This window comes from Balaenoptera borealis (genome assembly GCF_965194805.1).
Source record: "Balaenoptera borealis genome assembly, chromosome: 13".
Lineage (NCBI taxonomy): Eukaryota > Metazoa > Chordata > Mammalia > Artiodactyla > Balaenopteridae > Balaenoptera > Balaenoptera borealis.
In genome coordinates this window covers 13694023-13716025 of record NC_138870.1, presented here as the reverse complement: position 1 = coordinate 13716025, position 22003 = coordinate 13694023, and the positions used below count along the sequence as shown (strand labels likewise).

General features: G+C 40.8%; 1 protein-coding gene across 1 annotated transcript in view; it reads right to left on the bottom strand.

The window, feature by feature from the left end:
* The window catches only part of DERA (deoxyribose-phosphate aldolase), a 118447-nt gene that overhangs the window by 73011 nt on the left and 23433 nt on the right, over positions 1-22003 (bottom strand). The window contains exons 2-3 of the mRNA XM_082352013.1: positions 2838-2935; positions 1570-1717 (exon numbers count right to left, since the gene is read on the bottom strand). Of these exons, the coding sequence (XP_082208139.1) occupies positions 1570-1717; positions 2838-2935 (246 nt within the window). The remainder of the gene's footprint in view (positions 1-1569; positions 1718-2837; positions 2936-22003) is intronic.

The following is a 22003-nucleotide window of genomic DNA, read 5'->3' as shown; positions in this document are numbered from 1 at the left end:
CAATGGTAACATCAAACATCACTGATCACAGATCACCATAACAAATATAACGATGAAAAAGTCTGGGGGCTTCCCTGGTGGCGCAGTGGTTGAGAATCTGCCTGCCAATGCAGGGGACACGGGTTTGATCCCTGGTCTGGGAAGATCCCACATGCCACGGAGCAACTAGGCCCGTGAGCCACAATTACTGAGCCTGCGCGTGTGCTCCACAACAAGAGAGGCCGCGATAGTGAGAGGCCCACGCACCGCGATGAAGAGTGGCCCCCGCTTGCCGCAACTAGAGAAAGCCCTCACAAAGAAACGAAGACCCGACACAGCCATGAATAAATGGATAAATTAATTAATTAATTAATTAATTAAAAAAGAAGTCTGAAATACTGCAAGAATTATCAAAATGTGACAGAGACATGAAGTGAGCAAATGCTGTTGGAAAAACAGCACTGATAAACTTGCTCAACGCAGGGGTGCCACAAACCTTCAATTTGTAAAACACATAGTATCTGCAAAGTGCAATAAAACAAGTTACACCTGTTAAGCAAAACGACATTTAACGAATTCTATTCCCTCTTTTACAGAAAATAATAAAATCTGGATCTGAAGCCCTCATTTTGAGGAATAAGATCTTAAATTGAAAAAATTAAATTGAAAAATCAAATAGCCACTGTAAAACAATAGCATAAGACTCATATAAAGCTGTTGCTTTTAAGTGCTATAAATGGTAGGTGTTTTATTGTCAACTCAAAAGAAAAATACTACTTTTCAAAAGCTGTAGGTTTGTTTAGGTCTAGAAGTTATCTACAAACTATTTGGGATAAAATACCTGCATTGGGCCAATGCAGCATCTCTAGTTGCATCCATTATAGACAGGCACCTGGGAACCATGAAGGATCCCTTCATGGTTTAGATCTGGTTCCTAAAACCTGCCCATTGAGTAACAACACACATTGTCCTGGAAATACCATTTCGCCTTCTTCCAGGTCTCAAGTTTCCTCATTTAGAAACAAGGGCATCGACTCTTAAAATCTCCTCCATTTCTAAAATGTTAAAGTTCTAAACTTACAGCAACTTTAGAAAGTCTTTTCTTTCATGTATACGAAGAGAGTGAGTATAACTTTTTTTCAAAAGATCTAACCTAATATACAAGCTTGCAATATTTCCCATTTGTATTTTATTCTCAAAAGCATTTCATTTACTCACAGAAAATACTTTATGTATGAGGTGTGATTATTAAGTAATGAGACTGGCTTTTTCATATGTGGCTAGGGAATCAGAATCAGTATTTGAGAGTCACTAGATAGAAAACTTCCAAAACTGAAGAACTAGAAAGAAAAATAAAGAAACTCAATACTTGCAACTCTAATCCATGATGGAAAAGAACTGACCTAAAAATGAGACTCAGATTCTTCTTCTGCTGTTTTTCAGAGAAGAATCTCAATTATTTCTCTATGTACACAATTCTATCATGGATTTTATTGCTACCATCATTTTAACAGCTGAATCTTAAGTCCTCTTAGATTTAGTGACTGTTATTGCAAAAAAGGTAAACACCAGACAGACTGTACACATTACCTTTATCGTGCATATTTAAAGCTTTTAAGAGATCTTCCCGGATTGGATACTTGGCTTTATAACAGAGCCTTTGAATGTTGGAAGATGTGTCATCGCCTGAAAGTGTAGTAAGATCTATAAAGGTAACAGCTTTCAGGAGCCAAGCAGCCTGGTTTGAAGAAAAGTTAAAAACAAGGTTTAAAGAAATAATTAATCTCCAACCCAGTTAGTTAGTAAAGAACCATTAGGCACATAAGGGTGCTAAAATCTCTTGTCTATGCTGTTCTAAGGCATATGTTCTGATATATGCTCAAGAGTGACCAAAAAGATGAATGTTACATAGAATAAAAGGGGAGAAAATAGCTTATAAATGCTTTTTCTCCCGTAGATAACACAAATTGAAATCCCTAATAGATCAAGTCTCCCCACATGTGACTTTTCCATTTCATTCACAAGGAGCCTCAGAGGGCCACCCACTAGGCGAGAACTTGGGAACAAGAGTTTCTGTCGTACATTTTACCTCCAGCCTGGGGTCTGGAATGAGACACTGTAAAAAGAGTCTCCATCTTCTTTGTTTTTTGTTTCTTTTCAGTTTAATCCAATTATAATTTTTAAACAATATTCATATTTCACAACTCATTCTGATGAATTCCTTTTATCTTTTCAATCAGATTATTTCTAAGGATGAGCAAAATGTGACCTGTCGTCCTAAAGGATTCAATCACTTGTGAAATAAACTCTGAATTCCTTTTAGTCCTGAGACGCATAGCACGTCTTTCGTTGGTACACACTGAAGAATATGCTGACCACAAGTACTCTATGAAACATCATTTTTTGAATTTTGAAAAATGATTTAGGGAAATTAATTAGTATGGTAAACATGATGGTCAAAGAAGGTCAACTCATACCTCAGGGCCTCAACAGCGGACACACCAGGTTTAGGTGTTACGGTTTTAAAATTAAAATAGAAGCCAACCAAAGAAGGTATGTCTAAGAAACTGAATAAATACGTTGAGAAAATATGCCATTTAATTCACTCATGAATAAAGATGCCTCAAATTCATTTGTGGCTTTGCCACTCAAGAGTGATAAGATTTTTAACTTGTTTGGATAAATGTGTTATCTTTCTCCAACCCATCATCATCATATATGAATTATTAAAACAAGTCATGGACAGCTGCAATCTTTTAAGTTTAGATGCATCTTGAGCAAAATTCAATCTCGTGGCCTTGAGGGAAGAGACCAGGGCTGTAAACTACAGGGAGAGAATTCTCAAGAAGAGCCCTTACTTGCCACTCCTTTTTCACGGGTCTGCGGGCCTGGATTTGTTCTGCACGCCTCAGAACTGCCGGTTGATTCACTTGTATTTTGGAGATCCAGCTAAGGTCTAAAGGCAAAAGAAGAACACTTTAAAAGTTTTATTAAACATATTCACCTGCTTTTACATGGTCCTTGAAAGGACAGATTTATCACTAAGTAGCAAAGCTCTTGTAAGCCTTGTATTTCTTTTTTGCTGAACTACAAATAACTAACCTCGTTGAAGGAAGCCCAGCCATGAAAAGGCCTACTTCATGTAAAATCAAGTACGTTTGGAACTAGGAGAACCTGTACTGATTCATTACACAGATATGTCTAACAATGGAGGAAAATGTGCTACTCATGCCACGGGCCTCACTTCTGCCAGCAGAGACTTATTTGTGAGTGTCCAGTCCAGGAGAATGAATGGTTAATAAACACATAGGTGAATTAATACTGGGGCTTAAAGGAATCCTTGATCACTACCTCCTTGCTGATAAAATTAATAACTACTAGATGCTGATAGGATACAGCCCATTCTTTCCTCAAAGGAGAATTTTTCAAAGTGTATTAGAAATTAGCGCACTGGGGCTTCCCTGGTGGCACGGTGGTTAAGAATCTGCCTGCCATAGCACAGGGAGATCAGCTCAGTGCTTTGTGACCACCTAGAGGGGTGGGATAGGGAGGGTGGGACGGAGACGCAAGAGGGAAGAGATATGGGAACATATGTATATGTATATGTATAACTGATTCACTTTGTTATAAAGCAGAAACTGACACACCATTTTAAAGCAATTATACTCTAATAAAGATGTTAAAAAAAAAAAAAAAGAATCCACCTGCCAATGCAGGGGACACGGGTTCGAGCCCTGGTCCGGGAAGATCCCACATGCCACGGAGCAACTAAGCCCGTGTGCCACAACTACTGCGCCTGTGCTCTAGAGCCCGTGAGCCACAACTACTGAAGCCCCATGAGTCACAACTACTGAAGCCCGCGCACCTAGAGCCCGTGCTCCGCAACAAGAGAAGCCACCGCAATGAGAAGCCCGCGCACCACAGCGAAGAGTAGCCCCCGCTCACCCCAACTAGAGAAAGCCCGCGCACAGCAACGAAGACCCAACGCAGCCAAAAATAAATAAATAATTTATAAAAAAAAGAAAAAAAAAGACTTGTGGGGAAGGTGATTCATTAGGAAACATGTCACAATTACACAATTCTTTATAATGAGATGGAGAAAACTACTGAATGCATACTGTACTATGTAACAACACATATCATAATAGTAATAAAATATTTGCATCCACCTCAGAGATAAGACCACCAAGAAAACCAGTTTCTACAAAAGATATTCTCTCTCATTTTCATTCAATTCTTCTTATCAATATTAATGGTGTAGAAATTCCAAATTAGAGTCTGAGTGATTAATAATGATATTCTTATATCACTGAAGAAGGGAGTTCCCCGGTGGCCTAGTGGTTAGGATTCCCAGCTTTCACTGCCATGGCCCAGGTTCAATCCCTGGTCAAGGAACTGAGATCCCACAAGCTGGGCAGTGCGGCCAAAAAAAAAAAAAAAGGATTTAAAAAATTAAAAATAAAATAAATTAATAAATATCACTGAAGAAGAAACAAAGTTTGAGCGCTTTTTCTTCTGGTTATTTTGTTAATCAAAATCTTGTAACAAAACAGACTTTTAATGTTTCAATCCATCTGTTCCTTGAAGACATTGTATGTTTTCCAGCTTGTCTGCTGACCCAGCTTCACAGAGGAAATGGGAGTCCACGGTCAGGGACATGAAATCTGCCTCTTCTTCTCCACCCAAAGACTGATTTGCGTCTAGGTAGAGCCCAAGAGAGTCAGACCAGGCAGACACGCTAGACTCACCCCAATTTATCTAAGACCTGTAACGACCCCTCTCTACCCAAAGGCTGGAGAGGCTTTTTTTTTTTTAAACTACTAATAATGGTGATTAGGTTCCCGGTAAAGATTGTTTCCCCGCCAACAGTCAAAATTACTGAAGTAAGGAGTGGTGTGAAATACAAGGCTGACCGCCAAGACACTGCTGACAGTGGCCAAAAGAGGGAAGCCTAGGCGGTAGGGCAAGGCTTTGAGGGGTGGTCCTTAATCAGTCACATGACACCTCCTAGACGCTCCCCTCTCCACCCCCAGGCCCTGCTGCAGGAGGGAGGTCTCAGGCCACCCCAGGACCCTTCACCATCGGGCTCCATCCTCCCTCACGTGCCATTTTCTCCCTCTCCACGCCCCCCAACCCTGAGGCACAGCCTTCCTAAACTCCTGGGAGTTCACTGACACATCACACCGTGTTCTGTCTCTGGACCTGTGTGTGCTGTTTGCTCCCTCCGCCTAGAATGCCCTCCGTTATCTTGACAGTTCATTTGCCGCCCTCTCTGTGAACCTTCCCTGAACTACACAGGCTGAGCTATTCCTTTGCTTCTTTGTGCTTCCATGCTTTCAATATTTACAGTCCATCTTTAGTGCATTCTGAATGGCACTGATTTGTCCAGATGTTCGTATTCCCAACAGATTTTTAAAGCTCCAAGCAAGGTACCTGACACACGGGTGGCATTCAAGAAATAAACTAAGGGTTCCCAAAGACCAGAAATGATCTGGGCGATGTCTTTCCAAATTGCTTCTTATTTTTGTTTTTTTAAGTGCTTACTTTTTCCCCCCAGCTTGGTTGAGGTATAGTTGACAAATAAAAATAGTATATATTTAAGGTGTATATCTTGATAAATGTACACACTGTGAAATAATCACCACAGTCAAGCTAATTAACATTATCTATTGCTTTACACATTTACTGTATCCTTTTTTCTTTTTGTTTTTTATGTATGCTGAGAACATTTAAGATCTACTCTTAGCAAATTTCAAGTATACAACAGAGCACTGTTAACTATAGTCACATTCCTATACAAAAGATCTCCAGGAATTCCTCATCTTTTTTTTTTTTTTTAAAGGCAACGTACTGTATTGTTGAAAGTTTTGTTGTTTCTTGTTTTAATTAATTAATTAATTAATTTTATTTTTGGCTGTGTTGGGTCTTCGTTTCTGTGCGAGGGCTTTCTCTAGTTGAGGCAAGTGGGGGCCACTCTTCATCGCGGTGCGCGGGCCTCTCACTATCGCGGCCTCTCTTGTTGGGAGCACAGGCTCCAGACGCGCAGGCTCAGTAGTTGTGGCTCACGGGCCCAGTTGCTCCACGGCATGTGGGATCTTCCCAGACCAGGGCTCGAACCCGTGTCCCCTGCATTGGCAGGCAAATTCTCAACCCCTGCGCCACCAGGGAAGCCCAGAATTCCTCACCTTGTATAATGAAACTTTGTACCCCAATTGCTTCTGACTAAAGGCTTTTGGATCTCCACAAGAGAAGTTGGGACTGAGACACGAATGGAATACCTGAGGACATTCCCCTTAAAAACTAATTTTTAGTACAACTCCTCACCAAAGGTTAGAACCCACGAGGCCTGCTCTCACACGTTTCAGACACCACTTGACAGAGAGGTCCCTGCAAACCATCTCTGGGAGAATGTAATAGGATTACTTCTCCCACAGTATCACTGCTAAAAATATCTTTAGTGGTCGTAAAATCATCCAGCCCCATAGTTAATCCAGCCACAGAATTTGCCTCTGTGACCTCCCACGGTAATGAATTATATAAGTGACTATCCCATTTTATTAGCACTTAATTTGCTACTCCTTAATTTCATCAAATAACCCTTGTTCTCCTATTATGGGGTCTGGGGAAAAGAAAGGACTGACTGGCCTTTGTTATGTCCTTCACCATTTTTAATATTTTATTCGAGTACCCTTTAGCATCTTTTCTTCCAAGAGAAGTGATTCTAAGGCACACAATCTCATCAGGATCATAGAAGCTTCTCTTATGGGGCCAGGAGGGGTTTCAAGTACACGGGCCTTTGGGGAGAACAGACGTGAAGCCACAATTGGAAGGTGATGATACTCCTTTCTGAAAACTCTCCCGTGAAGAAAATCCCAGTGTTCCTCTTAGTAAGCCATTTTGGTGGCTTTCAGGCCCTTCTTTCGTTATAAATTTGTTCTCAAATACTCCTCTCACAATTTTTTATTATTATTATTTTTCCTATTTAAGTCTCAGTGGGGACAGAGATCATTTTCCCTGCAAATCTACTTCATAGCCTTTCCATCACTTCCATTTGTCTTCATGGATATGCCTGTACTTCTGTACAATATTCCTAAAACGTGTAACACCAATGACAACTCCACGAAAGGAGGTTTATGTTGTATTTTGATTTCACCTTTGTTCCCAATGGAGAAAAATCAATTGTGATAATTCATTAGAGACTTGCCTAAATTTGGAAAAGAAAAATTAAACTTCCGATGTTTTTACTTCTCATTCTTTCTGGGTTTTTACATTTAATTGTACCACCCAAATGTGTGCCTTAGTGTTGTCTCCAGTCATTTCTTCATATGCACTTGTGCAGTACATTTTTTTTTTATTAATTTTTATTGGAGTATGGTTGCTTTACAAGGTTGTGTTAGCCTCCACTGCACAACAAAATGAATCAGCCATACAAATACAGATATCCACCTCCCTTTTGGACTTCCCCCCCCGTTTAGGTTACCACAGTGCATTAGGTAGCGTTCCCTGTGCTATACAGTATGTTCCCATCAGTTGTCTATTTTATACATAGTATCAATAATGTATATGTGTCAATTCCAGTCTCCCAATTCCTCCCACCCCACCCCTTTCTTGTGCAGTACATTTTTAATCCCAGAGTCTATTACTGAGTACCCCTTCCTATTGTAGGCACACAGATGTCTATTATTTCTGTGTTGTTTATTTTCAATTCTAATTTGCAACTTCCCAGGAATCAGTTACAGGTGCCTAGCACAGAAACAGGTGCTCAGTAAACCCCTTGCATCACAGGAAATTTATTTTTTATCTCAGACACTGAAACTGGTGAAGTATCAACTTCATCATGTCTAGTCTTTCAACCTTAGCCTTGGTTAGCTTTGTTAAAAAAAAAAAAAAGAGCCCTGAAGGTCAATATATGCCAGATCCAGCCAAGCTAAGAAGATATGCAATTTACATAAGTGAGGAGACTCAGCTCTGCCCAGGTCCTAAGCCATAAAGATACAAGACAGAAACTGTGCTGGGAGCCTCATGCTTTCCAGCAGGTGGGGTCTGGAATGAGCCTTCTTCCCAAGGTCTGGTCTAGCATGCAATAAACCCTGGGTGAGCCCTCTAGGGCATCCATGTCCCCACTGGACATTAGCCAACTCTTCTAACAGTCTACTGTGTAAGCCCAGTCCTTAGAACACAGGTGGACAGTCCAGGAACTAAAACACCAGCAACCTAGCAGCATATTATTGTCACAGCCCACAAAGCCTTGCTACTATGATATCTCCCCACAGCAACTCTGCTCCTAAATCTCTAAGTCCCAACCCACATACATTCACCAACCAGACCATTCTTCAGGTTACCAATCCAAGTCCAGGTGAGTGATGAGTTTACTACACCCTCTGAAATACTTCAGTTAGACTGCTGGCACCAAGCTGAAGGCCAACGTGATCTGCCAATTGGTTTCCTCTGCACCAGTCTTGTCTATTCTCTGCTTACACTCCTCTTCCATCAGGCGGTCGTGCATCCCCAGCTACGTGGGTTATACCACTCTTTCAGAATACATCATCACAGCGGAAGATAGTTCGGGTTCGTGTGACAAGGCGTGTGCATTCCTGCACCTGGCTTTGCACAGCAGTGTCACATCAGGATTTTAAAGCTTCCTCACTTTCTTTTTATCCTTCATCCCTCCTTGAGACATCAGCCATTTCTCAACTATTGCTGCTCTTTAGTAATCAGCTGCCTATTTCTGTCAATTATACTCCATTTATTAGCTATTGTCAGCAGGTTACTCTGGACGCTGAAAGAAGAACCCAGTCGTTTATTGTGGCACCTAAAATACTGTTTGGTCCAGTCCTCAGTTGGCTATTTCAGCTCCACTTGTTCCCAGGATGCCCATCATCACTTGGTTATCAGCCTCAAAAGCTTAGCAGCAGTTGGTGGCTGCAGTTACATAGCCAGATAAACATAACTCCTCGGTGGAACGGAGTGCCCACGTGCAAGTCCTACAACCTCTCCACTTAGCGTTTCCTCAGTACAGGCGCTGTGCTAAATGGTGTGAGGAATGCAATGGCAGTAAATAGGTTGTTCCTCTCCTGAAAAAGCTTGGGGAGGAAAGGAAGTGAATAATACAAAATGTAAGCCCACACATGAGAGCAAAAAGCAATGCTTTCAACCAGCGGTTCCCAACTGATCCCACAGGTTCCATCAGTTAGGAATCTTTCAGTTGAAAAATGATGAAAACTGACTTTGTTGACTGAAACAAAAAAGGAAGGATATTAAGAACTCAGATAATGGAGAAGAGAAGAACAAGCTCAGAAAACAGACAGGAACCAAAGATAATAACAGAGAGCCAAAAGCTGGAAGAATAATGCCAGCGTTTAAGAGCAACAGTCTGGCCAAGATGCCACCAGCAGCTGCTGCTGAACACCACTGCCATCTTTAACTCACTCGGGGCCCCAAGTCCATATAAACACACCAGGTACTTGACCCATGTGTGACTGCGGGGCCCGGGAGGAGAGGAAAGATCTCCTCCTTCCCCTGTAGTAGCCCCAACCGAGTCTACATACTAGGAGATCTCCCAACACTAAGAGGATGTGAGTTGGTTGCTGAAGAGCAGAAAAGGATAAATGTCTATGACAATGATCAATAAGTTCGGGCCATGCTAGATGGGAAAACTTCTCTTGGAGATGCAGAAGGCACAGCAGCTTATTAAACTCTATGAGAAAGCCCACATTTAAGAAACCTCTGCAATTTTCTTTAATCCAGCACTTCTCAAACTTGACCACTAAATGTTTTTTCCCTATAACATACCACACTGGCTGGACGAGTCAAGTTCAGAGGAAGGGTAGGTTAGAGTAGGCTCATCCAGTTGGCCCAAAAAAACCCTTCATGGATAAGCAGAGATTTGAAATTGACCCTGAAGTATGGCTCTCAACCTGGAGGCACTTTTGGTTGTCACAGCTTCGGGTGGGAAACTGCCACTTGCATCTAGTGAGCAGAGGCCAGAAATGCTGGTAAACTTCCTACAATGCACGGGACTGATGGTACCACCTCCCACAATAAAGAATTATCTTTATTGCCCAAGTGATGGGCAGGATTCGCTAAAAATATAGAGGAAGTACAAGAGGTTTGTGGGTAACAGGAATATCAGGAACAAATGCAGGTTGGCTCTATTTGATTGACAGTGGCTTGTGTGTAAAGCTCCTTAAGTACCAGGCTAAGGAGTCTAGATCTGTGCTAGCCCATCAGTAGCCACTGGCCACACGCAACTCTTCGAGAACTTGAAATGTGGATCATCAAAACTGAGATGTGCTTTACGTACAAAATACACAGCAGATTTCAAAGATTTAGTACAAAAAAGGCATGTAATATATATAAAATATCATTTTAGCTATGTTTTGATACTGACTACACATTGAAACGATAATATGTGGGACACATTTGGTTAAATAAAGTGTTATTAAAAGTATGTTCACCTGTTTCTACTTTTTACAACATGCATACTAGAAGATTTTAGATTACTTTGTGTTGCACATTGTTTCTGTTAGACAGCACTGCTCTAGACTTTACCCTAAAAATGATCAGAGCCACTGAAAATTTCCAAACTGGGCTGTAACAGAATTAAAGAAGTATTTACTAAAAATTAATCAGCATACAGTATATGTCCCATAGAAATGCTTACACAAGTATGCAAATGCAAATATGAAAAGGTATTTATGGTAGTATTGTTGCAAATGACACCAAGATCCATGATCAGCTCAATGAAACACAGCAAATCCATAATACAGAATATGATCCAGCCATTAAAAAGAAGGAGGTAGATCAGTAAGCACTGTCACGGAAAACTGATTATGATTCATTACTCAGTGAAAATAAGTAACCTGCACAGCAGTGATTTTTTAAATTAAAGATGTTTAAAAAAACCCAAAAATATAAAACATGTATCTGTTGGCATATGTGCAAAAAAATAATAGAACATATACCAAACTGACAAAAGTGTTTCTCTCCCAAGGTAGAATTACATAAGATTTCTACTTTCCCATGTTATATATTTACATAATACTTTAAACTTTTTACAAAGAGCATGCATTACCTTATCGAGCAGTAAAAACAAAATATACTTAACTCTTTGGAATTAAGAGGCACTGCCAAGTAGCAGTGTGCAGGACAGGTGGAAAGGGAGGGAGACAAGAGTAGGTAGACCAGTAAGACGGCTGCTGCGGTAGCCCAGGCATCGGCATGTGCAATGTCTCCCTGGGGCATTTCACCCCACCAAACCTTTCACGACCAATCCTTGGCCACAGAGATCTTCCACAAGGCCAGCCTGACACAACTGCACAGTGCCAGGCAGAAATGATAATACCAGATGCCACTGTTACTGCTCCCATAGAAAAGATCACCAAAACCTTAGCACCATGGGCCACCAGACAGAAGCTGATTATTACATGAATCCTATATGATACCAACATCACACCTGGGCAAGACGGGCCCACACTCTAGAGAGCCTGCTCTGCTCTGGCCCTCCCATAGCAGTGCCCTTCCCCGTAGGTAAGGAGTCTGTGGCGCCAAGAGTACAGACTTTCCCCAAGATCACATTCCCCTTCTGGTCCAGGCTCAAGGTGCACAGGACCCCAGCATTTCCAGAGTAAATGGCTCTAGGCCTACTTACAGAGTCTACGGGGGTCTCCATCCCAAAGTCAACAGCTTAGACGTAAGGTATGAGACAGACAAGGGACTTTCTTCATTTGGGAAGCTTGATAAATGCAATTCTGGCTATGAATTACATTTATCCATTGATTCAACTAACACCAAAGGAGTACCCACGATGGTGCCAGCACTGATGTAGGCTCTGCGGATTCAGCAGCGGATGAACAAACAAACCCTTACTCTCACAGAGTTTCTTCTAATGAGAAGAGACAGATAAACATATACAAACATATCGGTCCTCACTAGGGGAACCACATCATCCTAGTTCACCCAGGACATGCCCAGTGTACACCCCCTGTCCCATCTGGTTTAGCATTTGTCCCGTATATTTCGTTTTTTAACAAACTTAAAACAAACCAGCATGGGTTTGGTAGACTCCAGCTTCTACCACCATCACCAGTACAAGTGTGTGAGAGAAAAGAGCAGTGAACAGAGATCTCAGCTGGACACGTGGGTCACTCTGTAGAGACCAAAACTTCACTCTTGTCCCCACCATTCCTCCAGCCATTACAAAACTAACACTACCAGCATTTTGGACATACGTTGATGAGGGCAGGTACTTGCAATACTGGGGGCGCTCTCCAGTCTTGGGTGGTGGTGGGAGAAATATGCATGATGTTGTGCCTCTGAACATACCAGCTGCTAGGGCCCTGGCCTGAGCCCAAGCCTGCAAGAGACACAGACGTACCATGCCAGCAGTCAGCAGGGCATGAGAAGCAAAAGAACCTGTAGGTTAGGTGACCACGGTGTATGTGTAGGGGACCTCTAGATTCCTTAAGGACAGCAAACTGAAAGCATTGCTTTTATCATTTTTATATTCTGTAAGCCTGAAAGTATGTATTTGGGGTTAGGCTTTTTTATTTTGAAAAAAAAAAAAAATCTATCAGCAACAATGAACTCAAAAAAGTATGTTTAGGGAATTCCCTGGCAGTCCAGTGGCTAGGACTCCACGTTTTCACTGCCAAGTGACTGAGTTCAATCCCTGGTCAGGGAACTAAGATCCCTCAAGTGTGGTGCAGCCAGAAAAAAAAAAAAATGTTTAATGAAAAATTAAATTCTGAATTTCCATTTCTTGGAAAAGTTGATGATCTATAATTTACACAAAATGTTTTTGAACATTTATCATAGGCCAGCATATCTCTACAAGACCCGAATCTGCTAAATAACATTCACATTTACTTAAAAAATTAGCAGTTAAGAAGCCCGTGCTTAAAGATGGCAATTTAACAGAAGCCTCAGAAGATACAGTTACATAAAACTCGGAAGCATGACTTTTCATTGAGATAAAATGAGTACTCTAAATAGTGCTTGTTTTCACAACCAAAATTCTACTGTATGTACAAGAAGTAAAGCAGTAGTTATTAATCTGTTGGCTCCAGAAGCAGAAGAACTGCACAAACAACTAAAAACTATAAGTTTTATATAAGTCATGGGTGCTTTAAAGAGAAAAATGAGTTAAATTAATTCAAATATTGGCTCATTTTTAAAAACCTAACATTAAATCAAAGAAAAAAATTTCAGAAATCTATTTGTTGAAGGTAAAACACCTGACATTACTGTGACTGCCACTGTAAATTCAGTTAAAGAGGTTAGCACTGAACAAATAATTATTTGATTTTGCAGAGACGACACAGATACAAATTTTGTTGGAGTATAGCATCACAATAAAAACAATGTTCTTATTAAGAAACCCAGGGAGCAGAAATACACTTGGATTTGTGTGATAGATACCTAACTTATAATTTCATCCAAATAAGCTTCCACAGTCTAACAATCAAAGTACAAGCTATAGCTGTCAAATTTTAAATATTTTATATATACACAGAATAAGTGAACTACCTGATCTTTGTGAGAAAGCCGATGTTTAATTAAAAATAAATACTTCTTCCTGGCAGTGTGCACTATCTCTTTGCTGGTTATCACCAGTTGATTATTAGGAACATTTGACTCTTTGAAGAGGAAGAACCATTTTGTCAATCAGCCTAAGCTGACATACACAAGTCTTGAACTATTTTATAAATGAGACCTTTAAATGTTGGCTTTACTTTTTTTTTTCAATATCAGTTGAAAAATCTTTTTTTACAAAAACTTATTAAATAAATAAAACACCCAAAGCCTCCAGCTTTGGAAACTTAGTGAACTACAACTACTGTTGACAATTGTTTGTAAATATTGCAAACAGGAAGACACTGAAATTTACCCCTCTACAAATGAGAGGACTTGGACAAATGAGATTTCAACTAGTGTACAGGCTGAATTTTAAAATTCTAAAATTGTACTTTGGGATATCTCGACTTAGCTGTTTTGATTACCATCTATCCCTGTGTAACAAACCACCACAAAATGTCATGCCTAAAAACAGCAAGCCTTTTATTTTATTTTATTTTTTATTTTTTTATAAAGCTATTGCTTTATTAATAGCAGTCTTTTTTTTTTTTTTTTTAACTTTTGGGTTTATTTATTTTATTTATGGCTGTGTCGGGTCTTCGCTTCTGTGCGAGGGCTCTCTCCAGTTGCGGCAAGTGGGGGCCACTCCTCTTCGCGGTGCGCGGGCCTCTCACCATCGCGGCCTCTCCTGTTGCGGAGCACAGGCTCCAGACGCGCAGGCTCAGCAACTGTGGCTCACGGGCCCAGTCGCTCCGCGGCATGTGGGATCTTCCCAGACCAGGGCTCGAACCCGTGTCCCCCGCACCGGCAGGCAGACTCCCAACCACTGCGCCACCAGGGAAGCCCAAGCCTTTTATTATTTATCTGGATTCTGTTGGTTGACTGGGGCTCAGCTGGGCGGTTCTACTGCTCTTACTTGAGACCTCGTGTGGCGGCCGCTGATGATGACGGGTCTGAAACATGCGAGATGTTTGCACTCACGTGTCCGGTGCCTCAGAGGAGCGGCAGGAGGCTGGGCTCTGCCGGGACACCTCCATGTCGGCCCCAACGCCCCCCTCTCCACGTGCCATTTCCAACAGGGCAGCTGAACTTCTCACAGAGCAGCTCAGGGCTCCCCAATCATACAGCAGCTATTATCACTTCTGTCACCTTCTGTGGTTACAGTGAGTCTCGGGGTGAGCCTGAATCATTGCAGCAGAGGACGACACAAAGACATCAATCCCGGAGACCTGGTCCATCTTTGGAGACTGGCTACTATGAGCTCCTATTTTAAACTGCATACATTTACTTTCTGTACTGGAAAGAACTTAAGGGTTCTACACCTAATTCCAGTGTGGGGAGAAGGGGTTTCCTACACTACCACAGTGCTCCAGACACCAGCTGGATGTCCTACAATTCAACTCAGTTCTGACACTATCTACCCAGAGATATTATCATCAGATTCCCCAGGTTAAGGGCTCAGTCCCACAAGACTGCCCAACCAACTACCTCTCCCCACTTTAGACCTAGCTGCAAGTCCAGGTTACCACCTGTGTCTCCGACCTACCACTGGAGGTTCCAACAACCCCCTCCTTGGATTCTATTCATTTGCTAGACCGGTTCACAGGAATACTAGATTATCAGTTTATTATAGAAGGATATAACTGAAACAACTAGATGAAAGAGATGCAAAGGGAAAGGCGGGGGAAAGGGCAAAGAGCTTCCAAGTCCTCTCTGAGGGAATGACTCCCTGAATCACCACATGTTCACCAAGCCAGAAGTTCTCTAAACCCTAATCTTTTGGGGTTTTATGGAGGCTTCATTACACAGGCATGATTGATTACATCACTAGCCATGATATGCGATCGCACTCAACCTCCAGCCCCTCTCCCTAACCCACGGGTTAGTTAAGGGGAGGCGGAGAAAGTTCCAACAACCTACAGTGGCTGGTTCTCTGGCAGCCAGGCCCCATGCTTAGGTGAGGCCCAAAAGCCACCTCATTAACATGAACAGACACCTTCATAGCTCTCATCATAGGAAATCTGAAGGGTTTAGGAGCTCTGTGCCGAGGATGGATGAACACTAAATACGTATTTCTTACTATAAATCACAATGCCACAGAAACGAAACTGAGAGGGCCTGTGACGTTACAGTAGATAAACTTAACAAAACCTTCAAAACAATCATAAACTGAGACATCTTATTTGACAAGTTTTGTCTTATAAAAATATATATTATTTTGCCTCAGAATGGAGCAAAATACATTAACTGTGAAACTACTTGTGCTGAAATAGTTACACATTTCAATACAAAAACCCATGAGAATTGAGAATACTCTCCATTTACAGAATGTGTTCTAAGTTCACCAAGTACCTTCAGCATTTGTAAATATTTTGCCAATTAAAAATATTATGTTCCACAGAGAAAAATCAATTGAAGGTGTCAAGGCTTTCAAAGTTAAGAAATATAAAATGAAAGTTTGAAAAAATTGCTGAACATTTTAATACTTTAAGAAATCGAAAAAACTATTCTTCAAAAAACTACCAATGGCATGATATCAGAGATTGATACAGCTAAGAAACTAATTAAAGCTGAGTAATAATTCAACTTATGTTATTTTATAATGCTGAAAAATTAATAGGAATACATTTTTTATTTTGATGCATGTGAATATATTTTCTTTTAGGATGAATTTTTTACAAGTTTTTGAATAGTTATTTTCTCTTGAATAGAAGGCCCACCAAAAAATAAAAACAATTTGTCAATCAATAAATATTTTTCAATTGTACCATTTTAAGTATTTATAGTGCCCCTTTTCACTATCAAAAGTATTTAGTTTGAATGCTAGGTCACCCTTATCAAAATCCAACTCAGGCCTTGTTTTTTTTTTTTTTTTTTTTTTTTTTCAGGCCTTGTTTTGTGCCTCAGGATATGATATAAAATGAAATAAACAGCACCACTTAGGCAGTACTCTTATCAGAACTGTTAATCTGAATCTAATCAAGTTTTAGATATGTGATGGTTAATTTTATGTGTCAGCTTGACTGGGCTGCAAGGTGCCCGGATATGTGGTTAAACATTATTTCTGGGCGTGTCTTGCGAGGGTGTTTATGGATGGGGTCGACACTTGAAGACTGAGTAAAGCATATTGCCCTCCCCAAGGTGGGTGGGCCTCATCCAATCTATTGAAGACCTGAATAGAATAAAAGGCTGAGTAACAAAGAATTCTCCTTCTCTACCTGACTGTCTTTGAGTTGAGACATCAGGATTCTCCTAGCTCTGGACTTGGACTTGGACTGGAACTACACCATAAGCTCTCCTGGGTCGCCAGCTGCCAACTGCAGGTGTGGACCTCTGAGCCTCTAAAATCACACGAGCCAATCCTTATATTAAATCAATCAATCTCTCTCTCTCTCTCTCTCTCTATATATATATATGTGTATGTATGTATGTATGTATATAACAATCTATCTATCGATCTATATATCTATCCATTTATCTACTATTGGTTCTTTTTTTCTGGAGAACCCAGACTAACACAAGATATAACTTCCAAATTAAAGAAAATACAGAAGATAGAGAAATAAGTTAAACGACATCATGAGGAAATAATCAGATACATCTAGAAGTTGGGGCAATCTACAGGTCAGGTAACCCGGTATCATCGAACTCATGGCAGTTAAAAAAAAATGGGGGTGTTCCAGATTAAGGGAGACAAATACAACAATTGAATATAATGCAAGGTCCTTCTTTGGATCCTGGCTTGAACAAACCAGCTATAAAATACCCTATGGGGACAACCAAGGAAATTTAAATGTGTACTTGGTATTACAGGATATCAAGGAATTATTTTAAATTTGGTTATTGTCTGGACTTCCCTGGTGGTGCAGTGATTAAGAATCCGCCTGCCAATGCAGGGGACACAGCTCGATCCCTGGTCTGGGAAGATCCCACATGCTGCAGAGCAACTAAGCCCATGCGCCACAACTACCGAGCTTGCAGTCTAGAGCCCGCAAGCCACAACTACTGAAGCCCACGCGCCTAGAGCCCACGCTCCACAAAAAGAGAAGCCACCGCAATGAGAAGTCCAGGAACCGCAACGAAGGGTAGCCCCCGCTCGCCGCAACTAGAGAAAGCCCGCATGCAGCAACAAAAACCCAACGTAGCCAAAAATAAAAATAAATAAATAATAAATAAATTTTTTAAAAATTTGGTTATTGTCACAATGGTATTATGATATTACAAGAAAATACCTTTATTTCTTAAAGATGCAAAAACTATAAGTGAAATGTCACAATGTCTGTACTTTTAATTTAAAATGTTTCAGAAAAAAAACTGCCAAAGTACACAGCAAATTATTAGCAGCTCTTAAGTCTAGGTGATTGGTATATATGGGTGTTCTTTATATTAGACCTTCTACGTTTTTGAATGTTTGAAATCTTAAAAAAAAAAAAGAAACTATATACAAAAACAAGCTAAATAAATAACACAATGAATAAGGGAAACCAATGTAATCAGCCTCCAAAATCACCCTCTGTGATTCTTATCTCCTGATATTCACGCTCCTTCCACAATGAATAGGACTGACCTGTGTGACCAATAAGATACTGTAGAAATATCAGTGTGTGACTTCCAACAATTGGTAATAAAACACATTGAGGTTTTTGCCTTACTATCTAGGATCTGGGAGAAGTCAGAGGCCATGTCATAAGGACACTAGAGCAGCCCTAGGGAAAGGTCCACGTGGCCAAGAACAGAGGGCTCTCACCAGCTGCCAACACTAACTGCAAACAATGCAGGGAGACGCTTTGGAAGTGGATCCCCAGGTCCAGTCAAACCTGCAGGTGACCGCAGCCTGGGCTGATAGCTCGACCGCAACCTCATGAGAGACCCCACGCCAGAACCACACTGCTAAACCACGCCCAAATTTCTGATCCACAGAAACTGTGTGACGTGATGAATGTTTATTGTTGTTTTAGGTCATTAAGTTTTGCAGTAATTTACTTTATAGCAATAAATAACATACAGAAACCAATATGAAAAGCTTGTAAATAGCAAACTGCTTCACAAGTACAAAATGGCAGACTAAGAATGATTTTTTTCCTTCTCAAGCTTTAAAATGTAAATATTTGACATTCCACTAATACAAATGTGTAAATCAAATTACACTGAAACTCACTTATATAGGTATGTAAAAACTAAACAATACATTTATGATTAGAACACTTTACTGTATATATTATGCCCTTCTAGCTCTGTATGTTTGTGCCCTCCCTCTACCCTAATTCATATGTTGAAACCTAATTCCCAAAGTAATTGTATTTGGAGGTTGGGGCCCCTAGGAGGTGAACAGGTCATGAGGATGGAGCCCTCATGAATGGGATTACTGCCCTTATAAAAAAGGCCCCAGGGCTTCCCTGGTGGCGCAGTGGTTGAGAGTCTGCCTGCCAATGCAGGGGACACGGGTTCGAGCCCTGGTCTGGGAAGATCCCACATGCCGCGGAGCAGCTGGGCCCGTGAGCCACAATTACTGAGCCTGCGCGTCTGGAGCCTGTGCTCCGCAACAAGAGAGGCCGCGATAGTGAGAGGCCCACGCACCGCGATGAAGAGTGACCCCCGCTCGCCGCAACTAGAGAAAGCCCTCACACAGAAACGAAGACCCGACACAGCCATAAATAAATAAATAAACAAATACTTTAAAAAAAAAAAAGTAAAAGTCTATTAAAAAAAAAAAAAAAAAGGCCCCAGAGAGATCCTCTGCCCCTTTCCCTTGTCAGGTTACAGTGAAAACACAGCCACCAACGAGGAAGCTGGTCCTCATCAAACATCGAATCTGCCGGCACCTTGATCTTGGACTTCCCAGCCTCCAGAACTGTGAGAAATAAATTCCTGTTTCTTATAAGCTGCACATTCTATGATATTTCTGTTATAGCAGCCTGAACAGACTAAGACATACCTCAATTAAATGTTTTTAAAAATTACAGTGAAACTCTATAGGTTAAAATAGCATAGCAATGGGCGCCCATGTTTTTAAATTCACCTCAATTTATTTACAAAGCTAACATATTTTTCACTTTTCAAAATACCTTTAACTTGATGTCCATCAATTGTTTTTCTAAGCTCTCCTCCAAAGAGTTCTGTTAGCACTGAAAATATTATTTGCCATTATAAAACTGGTGTCAACCAATGACTGACCTCCCTGGGGACCAAACAGCAGCTATTTCCCTTGCACTCTTCTCAGCTATTGTTTAAACATGTTGAAATCTATGAGAAAAGCAGTACTTTTTACTCTGTTGGCATTTTTATTAAACTCTTAGGGGAAGCATTATCAAAAGGTTTTTCAGAAAACTAAGTTATTTCTCCAGGTTTCCAGTAGGAAGCATTTCATTAACTAGTTCAAAGAACTGTTAACCTGCCAGGTTGGGACTGTACAGTTTTCCTCAGCAGTCCACTTATCAAAGCTGTTTGAGAAATGTACTCTTGGCTTGAATCAAGAAGTCAAAGAAAGAGGTGGTTAAAATATCCAACAGTTCCCACCCATTTCGTTTTTAATTTACTAGAGTTCCGAGCGAGTTTACTGTAAAACTTTTAACAGCGCAGTGGTAACACGACTGAACCCACAGGCCATCTACTGAGGCCTCACACTAGGCTGCCACGTGAGGAGATTCAGAGCAGCATGAGGGGCACCAGCTCTGGATACACGGCACGGCCCTGGAAGAAAGGAATTCCACATTCTGGCGCTGTGATATGGGCATTATTGGACTTGGAGTTGGGAAACCACGGACAACTGTTTATGGAGCACTGACTGTGCTAGGCACTTTTACAATGTTTTTATAGTACAGCTGGTGTGATGATATAGGTCTTCGCTGATTAACTAACCCACCAGGTTAGAAAGCCATCACTGACAAGGAGGAAAGAACCAGCCAGCTTGGTGTGACAGTCATCATTCAATGGATCTGAGCAGGAGTGGTGAACAGAGGACATGACAGTACAGAAAAAGGCAGGACACTGGGTTCTGGCTCCAACTCCGTCACTACACTCCGTCACTATGAGAAGGCGAGGCCGGCCAGGGAAGCTTTCAACAATCCTACTTGCCCTGATAGATGAGCAGAAATTAACTGCAAGTCAAGGAGAGGGAAGACATTTCAAATGGGTATAATATGAATAAAGACCAATATGGGAATGGTGATGGTCTGTTCACAGAACAATAACAATGACCAAAAGTTGTGTTTGGGAGTAAAGATATGGTGGCATAGATAAGGTGGTATCAGGTCACAGAGAATCTTGAAATTTAGACAGAGGACCCCACATTTGAAATATTGGAGAACCCCTGTTAATTGATTTGATCAGTTGGTATGTAAGATAGAATGGAAAGGGGGGGAAACTACAGCCCAGTTTCTGCCAATTCTGTATAACGAACATTTACTTCTTTCAAAATCTGGGAGGAAAAAAATAAGTTAGTTTAAAACAGTTGAAAGAAATAGTTAAAAGGAAAAAAAAACAGGGCCAAATGGGTAGGCTCTTTTGCCTTTGATATCAAATTACAATGTCAAATATAGATGTAAATAAAATGGGGATATTCTGAAGACATAATCAGAGCAAGGATAACTTAGAACACGTATGCATTCTCTAAAGCAGACTCAGAAAACTTGAAAACAGATCATCGGGAAAATAAACAGGAATCTGAATTCAAGTCAGCTATAAACAGATTTAGTAAGTCCTATCACACCAGGTGCCAAAATCAGTTAGATAACTTGCAACCAAGAGATGTGAAAATAAGAGTAGAAATAAGGACTTTAAGCCTTATTCTGCCTTTTTAATGAGTAAACAAGGGGCACGGTGCTATGGAAGTTTAAGAGAAAGTGAGGGTTTGCTGGTGGGGGAACTAAAAAAAAAGTCATGTTGGAAGAACTGCACCAACAGCTATGAAGAGGTAGAGATGGAGGTGGCGGGTAGCTGAGAAGGCAAAGGGCAGCATTCGAAGCAAGACCCTAAGGTGGAAGAACTCAAATTTAGTTCAGGAAAAATCAAACTTTTTTTTCTTTTCTGAAGAAAAGCACATATCAGAGAGAAACAGAAACAAAGCCTGAAAGATGAAGATTGGCAGACTGAGACAATTATATCTAACTCAACAGAAAAACGGGAGACATTTCAAAGTTTTAAACCTGGGAAGTGTCATTATAATCTGCCCTAGGATTCTAAAGGCAAATTCAAAAGTTCTTGCAAACCGTTAGTTTGCCATCTGAATACTTAGGTACAAGTAACAGCTAATCTAAATTTCAGCATCTACTTAAAACTACTCTAATTGGTCATATTACCACTACAAAAAACAAACAAACCTCAAGTGACATCTAGAAGACAAAGTCAACAAGCAACTTAAGACAAATTAACAAGAAAACTTATGACTAATGTAAACATTCAACTCTTCACAAAGTCCAACTTCTCACACCCAATGTGGTAAGTTTAAATC